This window comes from Urocitellus parryii, chromosome 7 (assembly GCF_045843805.1).
Source record: "Urocitellus parryii isolate mUroPar1 chromosome 7, mUroPar1.hap1, whole genome shotgun sequence".
Lineage (NCBI taxonomy): Eukaryota > Metazoa > Chordata > Mammalia > Rodentia > Sciuridae > Urocitellus > Urocitellus parryii.
In genome coordinates this window covers 163,922,016-163,937,606 of record NC_135537.1, presented here as the reverse complement: position 1 = coordinate 163,937,606, position 15,591 = coordinate 163,922,016, and the positions used below count along the sequence as shown (strand labels likewise).

The 15,591-nt window shown below is 54.0% G+C and overlaps 1 protein-coding gene across 1 annotated transcript in view; it reads left to right on the top strand.

The window, feature by feature from the left end:
• The first annotated feature begins 2,132 nt into the window (after positions 1–2,132).
• Positions 2,133–15,591, top strand: part of Znf385c (zinc finger protein 385C) — a 37,039-nt gene continuing 23,580 nt past the window's right edge. Inside the window, exons 1-2 of the mRNA XM_026387135.2 lie at positions 2,133–2,276; positions 9,969–10,220. Coding sequence (XP_026242920.2) covers positions 9,971–10,220 — 250 coding nt within the window. The 5' untranslated portion in view covers positions 2,133–2,276; positions 9,969–9,970. The remainder of the gene's footprint in view (positions 2,277–9,968; positions 10,221–15,591) is intronic.

The following is a 15,591-nucleotide window of genomic DNA, read 5'->3' as shown; positions in this document are numbered from 1 at the left end:
CTTGCCTAGTCTGGGTGAGGCACTGGGTCTGATTCTCAGCAGCACATATAAATAAATAAAATGAAAGTCCATTGACAATTAAAAAACATTTATAAATAAATGGTCCCTAACCCACTCAAGATGCCCTGGGAGAATATGGGTAGCCACCTCTTTGAAAACTTCCTGGAGGAGGAGGCTGTGTCACACCACTGAGGGAGATGGGTCTCTTTAGCTGGGAGAGGAGAACTCTCTGGAAGAAGCTGGCAGCCATGCGGCCTGACTGTGAAGGTGGAGTGCACCTTTCCTGTCACCAGGGAGTAGATCTAAGATCCCTGGGTGGGCATTATTGGAAGACAGATTCCACCTCCCTCCAGGAAGGTATTAGTTAATAGTGCAATGGCCCTCTCTGGTGAGCTAGTGAGCTCTTTGTCATGGGCATGTTCAAGCAGAGACCGGAGACTCAGGGCTGCTACAAAAGGGACAGGGTGACCTCTAAGATCCCTTCCAAGTCTGAGCAACTGTAATTCTCCATTGACAGACACTGGGTGTGGACAGTAAGCAGTGTAGATCAAGTTCAAGGATGAAGGACCGTGGGGTGGCCAGTACACAGGGTATATACCATGGTTGTCATGACCAACCTGGATTTACTTTTGTTGAAAAAACTTTCTGGCAACTGTTTAATTGAGACATAGTTCGTGTACACAACTCACCCATTTAAAGTGTTCAGTCTTGGGCTGGGGCTGTAGCTCAGCGGCAGAGCGCTTGCCTAGCATGCATTCAATCCTCAGTACCATAGTAAATAAATAAATAAATAAATAAATAAATGAATAAATAAATAAATAAAGGCATTCTGTCCATCTATAACTACAAAAAGAAATTTTTAAAAAATGAGATAAAAGTGTTCAGTCTTTAAAATGGAAATAAATTCATTCATTCATTCATCCCACAGCTGTTTATTGAGCATCTGCTAGGCATGCATCAAGCTTTGCACTGGTGTTTTGGAGGAAATAAAGGCCCTGACCTCGGGGGCAAGACAGGTAAATGTCCAAAGGAGAGAAATGCAACCTGAGAGCTGGACTCAGAGGGAAATATGCAGGGTGCTGAGATGAAGCACCATGGAGCAGTGAAAGGGGGGCCTGGGGAGGGAACACCTGAGCTGAGAAGCAGCTCTAAAGGTCAAGGGTGTGTTCCAGGCTGAGGGAACAGCCAGGGCAAAGGCCCTGAGGCAGGCTGAGTCGGTGGGTAGAGGACCAGGAAGACTTGCTGGGAGTGGGTGGCAGCTCAGTGCCCTACTCCTGTGGTCAAGGCATGGAGGATGCTTCCACCTGGGACTTGTCTCTGGTCACCTGTCCACCCCCGCCTGCCCTAAGAACAAGGATGCTTGAGCAGCACGTGAGTCTCTCTGGATTCCAGGGTCCTTTCTCTGCCTTTTACTCTCTTACTCCTCATTTCCCTAATATGGAAGGTGGCTGGACTCTTGGGTCATGCCACCAGCTCTGCCTCCTGCCCTCTCTGGTGCCTTCATGCCCCTGTGTGCACGCTGGACCTTGGGCGCTGATTCTGTAAGGGAATCAGAAATGACCCTCAGCCACCCATACTGAAATCTCCCCAGCAGGCTTTCCTGCTGTCCCCTGACCCCAGGGCCCCTTCCTCGGAGCAGACTGGAGACTCCCATTTGGTGCTCATTTATCTTGTGACTTTGGACCAGCTACTTAAAGTCCTCATGTTTTCCTTTCCTGGTGTGTGAAATGCGGACCAAACCGCTTTGGGCAGAATGGTTTTGAGGATTGAGTGCATGGCTCCTGTCACCTTTTAGGTGCTTCATGAATGTCACCTTCCTCCTTTTCCTCCCCAAGTTTACCCCCCCCCACACACACACACACCCCGGCAAAAGAAAAAAAAAAAAAAAAAAAGAGGGACCAGGCCCCGGTGAGCCAGAGGGAGGGCGGGTACTCACCCATGGGCCCTTCTCCCCTGCCGAGCCCCTCGGCGCCCCTCTTCCCCGCCGCTCTCCTGGCCCGGGCTGGGGCGGCGGCTCCTGGCACCTGCTCTGCCGCCCGGGGGCGGGCTCGGAAGACGCTCGGCCGCCTCGGGACGAGCCGGGCCGGGGACGGGCCAGCCGCGCACCTCCGCAGGTCCCGGGTGGCCGCGGGCGGACCGCGGGGTGCAGCCGGCTCGCGTCGGGAGTCCGCGCCGGACTCGGCACCGCGCTCCTGGCTCCGCATCCCCGGCCGACGCGCTGCCGGGACTGAGCCGGCAGGAGGGGACGCGCCGCGTGGTCCCCTGTAGATGGTTAGGTAGGTCTGGGGACAGCGGCGAGGCTCCTAGCCCGCTTTGCTTGGGGTGGCTGGGTGGGGACAAAACAGCAACTTAACCAAAACTAAGGTCGGGAAGAGGACCCCAAAGGGTGATGACGGCAAAATGGACTTCAGCTCCCGCTCAGCCGGTGGTCCCCAGCCTCCTCTCCCGGGGGTCCCCAGACTCCTCTCTCCAAGACCCTTCCCTGGAGACGGGCTTCACCAGATAACCCCCGTAGTTTCCCTCAGGAGTTGTGAGAGTCCAACTGTCCCCCGCCCCTAGGAGCCCCGGGATGGAATAAATGGAAGGGTGGGGGAGGGGAGAGCTAGTAACTTAGAGTGCCAGGAACTCACCGGCCCCACCCCCACCTGCTCATCACAGGCGTCGGAGGCCTTATTCCCCCTACCCCCCTGAGCTGAATACCCCATCTTCAGCCAAGAGGCAGAGGGGTCATTCCTGTGGCTGCCCTGCCCACATCACAGCTCCTAAACAGTCCTAGGACCGCCCAACCCTACGCCCATGCTACCAGGACTCGCTGGCTGGCGGGGTTATCATGGGGTTTGGGGATGCTGCTCTTCTTGGTCCTATAGAGAGGTGGTCTGGAAGAGCAGGCAATGTATGAGGCAGAGCTATGCCAGGATCCTGGCCCCTGGTGTGCCTAGGAAGGGCCTGGGGCTCCTGCATGCTGAGAGTTAGCAGGGCAACAAGCTGGGTTTCCTAGGCTTTGCATGGCAGCAGAAGGAAGAAAGGGGGTATGGAGGCTACTCCTCCCTCTCTCCTCCCACATCTCTTTAGAGGAAGATGCTCTAGTTTCCCACTGAGGGCCCTGGAAGGAGAGACCCAGGTTAGATAGCAAGAAGAACTTCCTGAGGGTGGATGTTCTTCAGGAGGATTCTCACTGACCAGGAGAGACAGCCCTATCTTTGGGGGCATCAGGAGGAAATGAAGCTCTCTGGAGCACTCAAACAATAGGGCCTGAGGACAGCAGAACAGGGAGAGGAAGTGACAGAGGACGTGACTTGCCCATACTTCCTCACCTCCTAAGCCCTCTCTCTCCCTTCCTGGGAGCCAGCGTGGACTTTCAGTGCCTCAGCCAGCTTACTCCCAAATCCTCTGCACCCAGAAATCCCAAGGAAGGTGACAGGTTTCCTCTGTTACTACTCTAGATAGGAAGATAGACATGGTTGCCTTGATTTTGTCCCATGGAACCTGCACCAGTTCCCTGACGCCTGGTGAGCTATTGTCCCCTCCCAGTCCTCCTGTTCTGGCAAAGCAGGACTGTGTGGGCTGACTCTATACAGGCCATCCCACTCCTCTAGGTGGGAATCCATGGCTCTTCTGGGAGTCTCAGGGTGTGATTGTGGGTGACCCCAGGTTCCTGGGCCCAGGATGGTCAGGGTGACTGTCATGTATGTTATGTACCCCCCCAAAAAAAAAATGGTTTTCCTTTCTTTTTCCTGGGAAAGTGTCAGCCCTGGGAGGAGGTGAGGGAGGGGGAGGGTAGAGAGGCCAGAATGCTCCGTAGTGACTCCTCTGGGACACTAAGGGGGCATCCAGGCCCAGGAAAGCTCACTTTCTGCTTAGGACAGGAAAAAAACAAAGCTTCCCGGGGTCGGTGGAGAGGGGCTGGGTCCCCATACTCCTGTGACCACATGAGTGACTTGGATGGGGCTGCCAGGGTCCTTACCCCGTCCCTGCATCCGAACAGGGAGACCTGACCCTATTCGCTTGCCAAACCTCAGCTGCCTCATTTGCAGGGCTGTTCTGAGGATGAACAGAGATGGTGTTTCTACAGCACCCTGCAGGGTGATGGGCGCTTGCCACCCAGCGGAGCTTTGCCCAGCCTGGGCCTTCCTGTGGCTAGGGAAGGCTCCCGAGGCTTGGCCTCCAGCCCTTCCACCTGAGAGGCAGCTGCTGTGTTGCCACCACAACTCTGCAGGCAAAGGACCCAGGAGATTAGCTTAGTCCAGCCCTCTCTCTTTTAAGACGGGGAAACCAAAGCCCAGATGGGCAGGGACTGGCCCAAGGTTGGCCAGCCAGCCAGGCTCCCTGCTCAGAGCCAGGGCCTGGAACCTGGCTGGGGAGGGCAGGAGGGTGGCCATTGGCAGAGGTGGGGGAAAATGCCAGAGTGTAATTGGGCTCATTAAGGGTTTGCTGAGAGAGCCTTCATGCCCTGCCAAAGTCTGGGGAGAAGCCTAGAACCTTCCTCTCCAGTGACTCCTTTAGGAGAAACAGTCTTTTCCTGAGGACCCCCTCCCCAGGCTGCTTTGGAGACAACCGGCGCTCCATGCTTTGAGGCCTCCAAAGACCCTTCGCATCCCATCTTCTTTGGATGAACAGGCAGTGACTGAGGACCCCTCTGAAATCCAGGCCCTGAAGTGCCTTAGTCACCCAGTCAGAAGTGGCGAAGATGGAACCCCGGGGCCCCTCCTGAGTGCTCCCTCCACCCACTGCCCCCAGTTCTGCACGGGGTCACAGGCAGACAGAGGCTGCCCACCTCTTGTGTGAGCCAGGCTTCCAGGGGATGGCTGGCTGCACAGCCTCAGCCAACCTCTCAGGGAAGGTGGCAAGCAGATTTATCCCCCTTCCTGAGTAAATCCCAGACAGAGAGGTTCGTGGGTCCACGCATGCTCTTCTTCTCTGCTCTCACTTTATGCTTCCTGCCTGCCTCTTTGGCTCTGGCCCTACCTCTTTCCTCCCAGGTTAGGGCACCTGACACCAGGGCCAGATGGGAGCTGCACAGGCCTGAGCCTCCTAGGATCCTCGCTCTGAGTCTGCAGCCCCTGCCCCCAACCCAGCAGTAGTTCCAATCAGGGCTTGGTGGGCTCTAGGGAGTGGTGGGGTAGTGCAGTGGTTAAAGCCTCTGAGTCAGACCAGTGTAAGTCGAGGTCCAGCCCAAGATGTCCCACGGCCTGCCCACTCTGATCTGTGGAGTGACAGGTTGATAACAGTGCCCATCTCACGGGGTTGTTGTGAGGCCCTAGGTAGGGGCTGGGGGTGTACTCAGTGGTAGAGTGCTTGCCTACCATGTGCGAGGCCCTGGGCTCAATTCCCGGCACCACAAAATATTAATTGATTAGTTAATTAATTAAAATCAAAGAGCTTCTCTGGGTGAGGCAGTGGGCACACAGAAAGCCCTCAGTAAGTGTCGTGGTTATTACAAAGAAAAGGTAGCCTAGCCAGCTGAGGGGTGGAGAGGCAGGGAAGCTTCTAGAATCAGCTCTTGCACTGTCTTTCCATTTCTCCTTGAAGCAACTCCATGCCCTGTTCTGGGACTTGACTTACTCATCTGTTAAAAGGAGGGTGGACTAGGCCTTTCCAGTCCAAGTGGAGATCACGCTAGGGTGAGTCATGCTGGTGCTGAGTAGGGCCTGGGAGGGGTGCTGACCTACCCATGTTCATGGAGCCATTCCACAGGCCCAAGTTGCCCTAAGAATTGCCCACCATTCATGTTTTCTGAGTGGGAACCCTGAATCCTAGGAGCAGGCTAGCTCCTGAGGGGACAGCTGGGAAAGCTAGGTCATGCAGGACAGGCCACAGCAGGCCCAGAAGCCTGGCTGGGGGGACACTATTAGCCCAGAATCCAGGCAGCACTAGGAGCCCAGAGGCTGTATATCATGGAGGTTTAATCAGCAGTGTGGCAGATATTTGTCTGCCCTCTTGGGCCATGTCCCCAGGGTGCCTGTCATAAATTGCACTGAGATTTCAAAATCTCCCTCTCCCTTTGCTGGCGGCCGGCAGCTCTCCTTGGCACCTCTAAGAAAGCCTCATTTCTCTGGGGCCTCCTGGCTCTTGTCACCTGGGCCACTCCCCGCACCTCCCCCCCCCCCCCCAGTCCCTAGCATTAGCACCTGGGCCCTCCTTCCTGCCTCTTCTTCCTGCTGAGAGGGTGCTACTGGAAGGCTCCTGGAGAAGGCAGAAGAATAGTTATGAGGACTGCCATCTAGGGGTGAAAGGATGCCAAGTGCAGGTGGTGGAGACCTTTGCACACAGGGAGGGGAATGACCTCCAACCTGCCTCTTCTGTGGAAAGACCTGTGACCCGGACCCCTGATGTGGCTATGGGGGGAAGCCTAGTTGCCTCTTGAGTGTGGAGAAATGGGGTGGCCTTGGACAGGGTCTCCACCTCTCATCTTCCCTGTAGATGCTCTCTGCGCCACCTGGAAGCTATTCCTGGTACTGCAGCCTGACCACACTGCCCTTCAGCAGGGAAGGGACCCTCAAATCACCAGGCATCTATGACCACTCAGACTTGCAGGCTGTATTAGTTTGCTAGAGCTGCCGTAACAAAATAAAACAAATTGGGGAGAACTCAGCAGAATTTTGTTCACACTTCTGGATGCCAGAAGTCCAAGATCAAGGTATATGGGCAAGGTTTGTTTCTTCTTCTTCTTCTTTTTTTTTTTTTTTTGGTACCAGGGATTGAACCCAGGGGTGCTTAACCACTGAGCTACATCCCCAGCCCCTTTTATATATTTTTTTTATTTAGAGACAGGGTCTTGCTGAGTTCCTTAGGGCCTCTCTAAGTTGCTGAGGTTGACCTTGAACTCACAATCCTCCTGCCTCACTCAACCTCCTGAGCCACTGGGATTTCAAGCGTGAGCCACCAAGCCTTTCAAGGTTGGTTCCTTCTAAGGATTGTAAAAAGGAATCTGTTCCATACCTCACTCCTAGCCTCTTGGGGGTGGCTAGCGATCTTTGGTGTCTTTGGCTTGTTGATGCTTACTGGATCTCTGCCTTCATCTTCCCGTCTCCCTGCTTTCGTGTATATATGACACCACTCACATGTACTGGATTTGGGGCTCGCCCTATATCAAGACGATTGCAGATTGCATCTTAACTAATGGCATCTGCAACAGCCCTGTGTCCAAATGGGGGTATAGTTCTGCGGGTGAGGATTGCAACATATTGAATCAGGGGTGGGGACACAATTCAACCTAAAAGACACATGAGTCTCAGACATTCAGTGACAGCCTTAAACCATAGTATGGACACAATGACACCCACGCTGTGACAAAGCTACAGTGTAACATGTATACAGAGTGAGTCATACAGACTCATTTTAACAAACTCTGGGGAACAGAGATATTTACAGTGACTCAAGTACAATCATGACAGACACACAGGGTAATGGACAAGGTAACCCATTCACAGGCTGCAAGACATGGATACTCTATGGATTGTTAATAGCTGATTTTTTTTTTTTTTTTTGGTACCAGGAATTGAACCCAGGGGGCACTTAACCATTGAGCCACATCCCCATCCCTTTTTATATTTTGTTTAGAGACAGGGTCTCACTAAGTTGCTTAGGACCCCACTAAGTTGCTTAGGATATCACTAAGTTGCTGAGGCTGGTCTTGAACTTGCAATCCTCCTGCCTCAGCCTCTGAGCAGCTGGAATTAAAGGCATGTGCCACTGTGCCTGGCTTAGTAGCTGACTTTTGCAGGATGCTGAGAAGCATTTTACATAGATCAACTCATCCCCACAATGCATATATCATTTAGGGTCTGTTACTTATCACCCTGTTTTTCCAGATGTGCAGATAGAAGAAATGAGCTCAGTTTGCACAGCCAGTAAGTGCCTGAGCTGAGATTCAAACCCAGGTGTGGATCAGCATAGAGCTCTGACTCTACCACTGTGCCCCTCTGCTCTGTCTACGTGCAATCCCCATGAACATAATGATGGGCACATGTTACGTGGGCCACTGCCCACAAAAACTCTGACTGGTTTACTGAGACCTAGGGACAGGGGCATCCAGGGACTGCTGGTGGGATTTTGGCTGTGGTTTTGGGAAATAATTTTCCTTGTTCAGATGTGGGCTCCACCACTAGATGTGTGGTCTCACAAGAGCATTATGGCATCACATGACTGGTCTTCTGGACAGGGTGAACATGGGCCTGAGGACACAGGAAATGCCACTAGGGAGAAACATTAATTTGCTCTGGCTGCCTTCGCAAAGTACCACAGACTCCGTGGCTCAAACGACAGAAATTTATTTTCCCACAGTCTGGAAGTTCAAGGTCTGAGATCAAGGTGTCCTCGGGATGGTTTTTTTTTTCAAAGGCCTCTCCTTGGCTTGAGATGGTCTCCTTCTCCCTTCATAAGATATTCACTCTGTCACTGTATCCAAATTTCCTCTTATAAGGACCCCTGTCATGTTGGGTTAGGGCCCACCCATAGGACATAATTTTAGCTTAATTTAACTTAATTTCTTCTTTAAAGACTCCATTTTAGCCAGGTACAGTGGCACACGCCTGTAACCCCAGCGGCTCGGGAGGCTCAGGCTGGGGGATGACAAGTTCAAAGCCAGCCTCAGCAAAAGCAAAATGCTGAGCAACTCAGTGAGACCTTGTCTCTAAATAAAATTCAGACTAGAGCTGGGGATGTGGCTCAGTGGCCAACTGCCCCAGAGTTCAATCCCTGGTACCAAAAAAAAAAAAAAAAAAAAGACCCCATCCATCTTAGCTGGATGTGGTGTAACCTAGCAATTTGGGAGGCTGAGGAAGGAGTGTTCCATCTTAGTGAGACCCTGCCTCAGAATAAAAAATTAAAAGAGCTGGAGATGTAGCTCACTGAATTCAATCCCCAGTAACACACACACACACACACACACACACACACGGATCCTCTGTCCAGATACAGTCACATTCTGAGGTACTGGAGGTTAGTGCTTCAACATAGGAATCTTTTTTTTTTTTTTTTTTTTGGCGAGGAGCAGGGGACACGAGTCAGCCCATAACAGAAGGGCTCAATCGTGCTTCATGCCTGAGCCTCGGGTTGCCCCAGTCTGAGGGAGAGAGAGACAGAGAGAGAGACAGACAGACAGGACCTGCCCTCAGGAAGGCCCTCCTCTGAAGCACAGACAGGAAGTATAAGCACAGCTTCAGGAAGTGGAAGATGAACAGGTTTCAGTCTGAGAACAGGAGCTGGGCAGCCCCTGATTAGAAATGGTTAGAGGCAGGCAAGTCTCTAAGAAGTAAGTTGGAAAGAAGAGACTGCCTGGAAGTTGGGAACTGGAGGGGTGACCTGAGGGTCCAGGTTGGCCGCGGATGTGCTGTGTTCAGCAGACTCAGTCAGCTGGGCCCAGGTCTCTACCCAGAATACCAGCTGTTGCCTCAGCCTGGGTGGCCAGGGCAGCAGGGAGCATCTGGATCCATGTGGGGCAGGGGTTGGGATGGCTTCACACACTGTCACCATTTGTGAATGTCACCCTGCTGGGCGCAGGGCACAGGAAGGTTGGGTTTCTGGCCAGAGGCTGCTGTGTCTACAGTAAGCGCCACATGTCACAGGATTGTCAGCACCCGCCGCAGGGCTGAGAACAGGACTCTAGGTTCCCAAAATATGACTCCACTGGCCTTGCTGCTATGTCCCCAGTGCCCACCTTGTCTCAAGACCCGAGTCTCCCTCTCTGAAGTTTGCTCTGTGGCCTTGCGTCGTTGGGGTGTCTCAGCCTCCCCGTGTGTAGGCGTGTCTCACACCCTTCCCCAAATTTCTGTGTTCTAAGCTTCTTTTCTTGAAATAGACCTCATTATGTTGGCTTTGGCCATACTTGGTTTGGGGGGGGGTCTCTGAAAAACTGGGGATTCACCTGGGACACCCGACTGGGGCATCCCCTGGTTGAGGCTATGTTCCCTCTCTATGTTCACAAACGTTCAGTCTTCATTGATTTATCCCCCTCTCTCTCTGCCCAGGTATGAAGCGCCCATTGAGCCCATCTCCCCTGGGTGAGAAGGAGCCCCCAACATCTGGATCTACTGAGTGCCCCCCTCGGCCCCCAGAACCACCGAAGCCCAAGCGGGAGAGAAAACGGCCGTCGTACACGCTCTGTGATGTCTGCAACATCCAGCTGAACTCTGCAGCCCAGGCCCAGGTGCACTGTGGGGGGCGGGCCCACCAGAGGCGGCTGCGGCAGCTCAGCTTGGGGAAGACCCCCTCGGGGCCAGGTCAGTGTCAAGGGGCACTGCTCCCCCACACTTGCTCTGGGTCCACCCCGGGGGATCTGTCTGGACCCTGCTGAGGGCCTCTGGGTCTGTGGTCTCCCTCTGTGGGGTCTTAGGCTCTACGGCTCCCCCGATGGCATTGAGTTCTGTTGTGATCAAGACAACCCTTCTTCAGGATCTCTCAGTATGTGAGGGTCTTTAGGCCTCCTCTTGAAGTGGTTTTGGTCCTGGGGACTCTCCTGGGGGGGTCTTAATCTCTAAGTAGCATTTCTCCAGTCTGGACCCTACAGGGCGTCCCAGGCCCCTGCCCTGGTTTCTGAAGATCAGGGGCAGCAAGATGCACAGCACTTCAATTGAGGCTCGGGGAGGCCCGTCTTCCCTTGGCTGCCAGACTCCTGGCCAGGATTTCCACCTCTCCCTGGCTGGGGTGATTCTGCAGAGGTTTGGCTCTGCACTGGAGGGGCAGCTGGCTCAAGGCAGCTTTCTGGGGGAAATGGGTGAGTGCATCCATGAGGGTGATGCTGGCTGACAGGCACACGGGCCATGGGCACAGGAAGAACGTGGGCTGCTGACCGGCAGGGAAACAGATTCACAAGCAGGCCCAGTGTGCAGAGGTGGGAGACATCCTTAGTCCTGGACTGGGGTGGCTGGGGAAACCCACCTTGCCGCCCAGCTTGGTAGCTTAGCCAGAGCGACACTGGACTCAGACACCTGTTGTTTAAGTGACACGATGTCCCCCTTCCACACAGAGAGTATCCTGGGGCTGGAGACCGGTAAGACCTAGTGTTCCCCGCCTACCACTTCACCCCAAGACTGGGGTTGAGCCCGATGTGTAAGGGAGATTCTTCTTGGGACACCAGGAAAGGCCTCTGGAAGGAAGGGGTGCTGAGCCTGGGAACATGGGTGATGGGACAGTCTAGGGGAACTCTAGGCAGAGGTTCCAGTATAAGCCAAGGCCAGGAATGTTCTGGTGGCAGGGACCAGCTCCTCCATCCAAGCATTTGGGGCTGGACACAAAGGGTGCCACTGAGAAAGAGTGTATGTGACAGGTGGATGTTTCCAGAGTGTATGCACATGTGTGGTATGTATTCAAAGTCACTCATTCGTTCATCAGATGTTTATTGACAGCATACAAGATGCAAGCTGCTGTTTGGGGGAGTCATGTTTTTTGGAGGTGGGTACTGGGGATTGAACTCAGGGGCACTCAACCACTGAGCCACATCCCCAGCCCTATTTTGTATTTTATTTAGAGACAGGGTCTCACTGAGTTGCTTAGCGCCTTGCCCTTGCTGAGGCTGGCTTATATATTTATTTATTTATTTGTATATGGACACACAGTATCTTCATTGATTTTTACGAGGTGCTGAGGATCAAACCCAGGGCCTCAAACATGCAAAGCAAGTGCTTTACCACTGAGCTACAGCCCCAGTCCCCTGAGGCTGGCTTTGAACTCTCCATCCTCCTGCCTCAGCCTCCTGAGATGCTGGGATTACAGGCCTGTGCCACCATTCCCAGCCTGGGGGAGTCATGTGTTTAAAGGTATCCTATGTGCCTGTCAAGAATGAGCTGTCTAAATAACTCCACTTGCAGACAGAAACAGACCTCATGGAGGTGGGTCTAGGGCACTTCAAGAAGTCAGAGGAAGGAGAGGGACATACTGATATGAGAAGTCAAGGAGAGCTGTGACACTGATGTTGGATTGCTGGAGAGGGAAAGGGCCTCCCAGGCAGGACCACAACTAGAGCACTACAGGATGGTGAGTGGCCATGGAGTCACAGGACAGCAAGCACTGGGCAGAGGGCATGGGGTGAGCCCCATGTGAGGGCCTTCTCACTAGGTGGGCCTTTAGCCTTTGTTCCAAAGGTGAATGGCATTTGGAGCAGAACTTGATGTCTTTAGATGTCCCTGGCAAGGGAGAAGGGTAAAATTTAGGTATACATGAGAAAAAAGGGGGTAGTGTCTAGAAACACATTTTGGAGGTTTTTTGTTTTTTTGTTTTCCTTTTGGTACTGGGGGTTGAACCCAGGGGCACTTAAACACTTAGCTACATCCCCAGCCCTTTTTATTTTTTATTTTGAGATGGGGTCTCACTAAGTTGCTTAGGGCCTTGCTAAATTGCTGAGGCTATCCTTGAACTTACCATCCTCCTGCCTCAGCCTCCTGAGTTGCCACCTCACCAGCTCTGGAGATTTTAGTGTAGCAGGACAGACATAGGTCTCCAGACTTGGTGACCTATGGGATGTGGGGTCAAGACAGAGGGAGGCATCATGGATGATTTTAGCTATGGCAATACTGCAGAGGGCAGCTCAAGTTATCAGAAAGGGGGTACTGAGAGGGGAGCAGGACCAGAGGGCCAGAATTGGATCAGATTGGCTTGGAGGGGTCACCAGGAGACATGATACCTGGAATTCCATTGCAGACTGCAAAATCGGGCCTATTAGGTCATTATCCATCTGGGCATTTGCCCACCCATCACCACTCCAATAGCCCTGGCCTGGCCCTGTGTGGGATGCCGGGATCCCTGCCTCAGGAGTGCTGGGAGCTGCCTCTGGGCACTTATAGTCTGGGGATGAGCAGACCTGAAACCAGACCTTTCCACCATTCCTGCCGAGAGGAATGACCAGCATCAGGGGAGCATGGGAGAGTAAGGGTTATGCCTAGGGCCAAGGAAAAGGGGCCTCAGATTTTTGAGAACTCTGGCATTCTGGGGCTCCAGGAGGATAACCTGCTTTCTCCATTGGCCTAATTAAGTCTGGACCTACACTGGCCCCTGGCCCCCCAACATTCACATCTTCCACTGGCTCTCCCCTGTCTCCTAGGCCCTGGGCTGGCAGAGGCAGAGGATCTCAGGTGTCTGACTATAAATCAGCAAGAAGATGCCAGCAACTCTGCCTGAGCTGGGGGTGGGGTGAGGCTTGCCGCCCTCCTGAACACCAATTCTGGCTTGGTCCATGGTGGGGACTGGATCATTGTGCCCCTCTCAACAAACAGCTCTTAGGGTGAGGCCAGCTGGAGCTCCCTAGGGAAAATGGAGAGCCCCACACCTGGTTCAGGAAGGCTGAGGTTAAGTGAGGGGAGGCCTAGCCGCTCGCTGTCTGAGACCCTGCGCCACGCCCAGACCTGAGGTCTCAGACCTAGAGAAGGCAGGAGGGGCACTTGTTCCCTGGAGCTGTCACTTCGATTAGGGGCCTGTGATGCTAGAGGCTTCCACAGCGACGGGGAGTCACAGGCAATGAGGCGGGGACCCTTTCCTCTCCCGCTCATGTCCCTGAGGCCATCTGAGGGAGGGAGGTATGAAGGTGGGGGTGGCTGTCTCCTCTCTGAGCCTCTTGCCAGTGCCCAGGTCAGAGAGCTCCTCAGCCAACTCCTGAAATCCTCACTCCCAGCCCTGAGTGGGGCTGGGATTCCCCGGATGGGAAAACAGCAGGTACCCCGTGCTTCCCCCATCTCCCCTCCTCCAGGCACTTCCCTAACTTCCCCTGGCCACCCCACCCACCTGCCCCCCACAGGAGGCCCTTTCATCCTTCAGGACAGTGTCTGAGGCCATCTTTCATCTCCCCCACCCCCAACAGGTATGGACACTGGAAACACATGTGGCACTAAGGATGACCCCAATGACTCCCTTGACATTCACACACACACACACACACACACACACACACACACCCATCCCTTAAGCAACTTTAAGTGTTTTTCAACATCTGCAAAGAGAGAAAAGTGTGCTGGCCCAAGCCTCCTGGCTCTAACCCCCAGTACAGACCTTAGGCCAGCACCATGCAGAAGGGACACTAGGGCAAGGAGGAGTGACCTCCCCACTCTGAGCATTGCTCCGAGGGAACTGGTCATAAAGTACTTCCAAATGCAGCAAGACATTCCTCTCCACCAGGCCATCCTAGGGACAGATGATGACATTCAGTCCTCACTCTACAAATTGGACTACTGGGACTCAGAGAGGTAAAGTGACATATCGAAGGCCATACGGCTACTTTGGCATCTCAGGTGTCTGACTATAAATCCTGTCTCACTCCACACCACCCATCCTGCCCCCCAGCCCCATGGAGGAGAGCTGCATAGATATCAAGAGAGATTGGGCTGCCTGCCTGGGAGTGGGCAGGAGCAATGCCCACTGCCCCACAGGCTGGTGCCCAGCAAAATTATTCCATAAGTGCTCAGGGCCATGTCCACTCCTTTGTCCTATGCCTCCTCTAGCCCAGCTAGGGAGGGGAAGGGGAGTTTCCTAAAGCCAACCAGTTCCCACTCTCTTGACCAGACTAACTGAGCCATCCAATTCAGAGTGGGCCCACCTCCTGTCTCCCCCACCGCCCCCCCATCAGCCATTGCAACATAACACTAGAGAGGGAGGATGGATTTCAGGGCTGCAGCTACTGCAGTTGGTGGCATGTAGAGCCCCATGCCTCCCACCCTGCACCCTACAGGCCCCCTAGCTCCTGTTCAAATTAGTCCCTCCATCTCCTTTCCAAGCCTTGACCACAGAAGTTGGCTGCACTCTGGGCCCTGGAGATCAAAGACCGCAAGCTCGGGTCACGCCTGAGTCACTGGCTTGATGAGCTCCTCACCCCGCTGCTCCCCACAGATGGGTTAATTTCAGTCCCATCAGGAGGCCCCGGAAGCCCTCTAGCCTGCCCCCATCCTTTGGCATCTCCCTGGATTGCTGGATCCCCCCTTATTGACCCCCCCCCCATCCTGCGGCTCCTTGGGTGCAACCATTAAAGAAACTGTGCTCCGCCCAGGGAACCACTGAGAAGTTCTTGCAGTCTAACCAGTGCCTCCTGCTGCATCCTTCTTTGATGGCAGGTGGCAGGTGCCCTGGGCTCTCCCTGGACTCCTGGACTTCCATCACATTCCCTCCCCCAGGTATGACCCTGACCATCAGCACCCTCCCCCAGACCACCAGGAAAGGCAAGGCTGTCTGGGGAGAGAATTAGGGGGCTTAGCTCAGATCCCTGCCCTCAAAGAAGACAAAGATTCCATCTGTATCTCTGGGTGGGTTAATTAGCTCCGGGCTTGAGTTTCTTTCCTCTCCCCACATAAACAACTCCTTCCCCCAGAGCCCCTTCCGAACAAACCTGTTTTCTGGAGCTGCTGCTGCCAGCCCCTCCCCAGACCTGCTTTGTGGTCTGGGCATTGGCTGCTCCCAAGATTACAGGTTATTGTCTGGTGGAGACAGGATGCTGAGGGGGTGGGGGCCAGCACAGACTGGGTTTGGAATGCGGAGACTGGATCCAGCTGTGGGTTGGCCCGCTGCTCTTCCCCCTCCGCCCCCCTGCCCTGCCACCAGGTGCTCAGGTGAGTCGAGAGCCACCTTTCAGCAAGAGGAGGGGGAGGAAGGAGCAAAAGGAGAGAAGGGACTAGG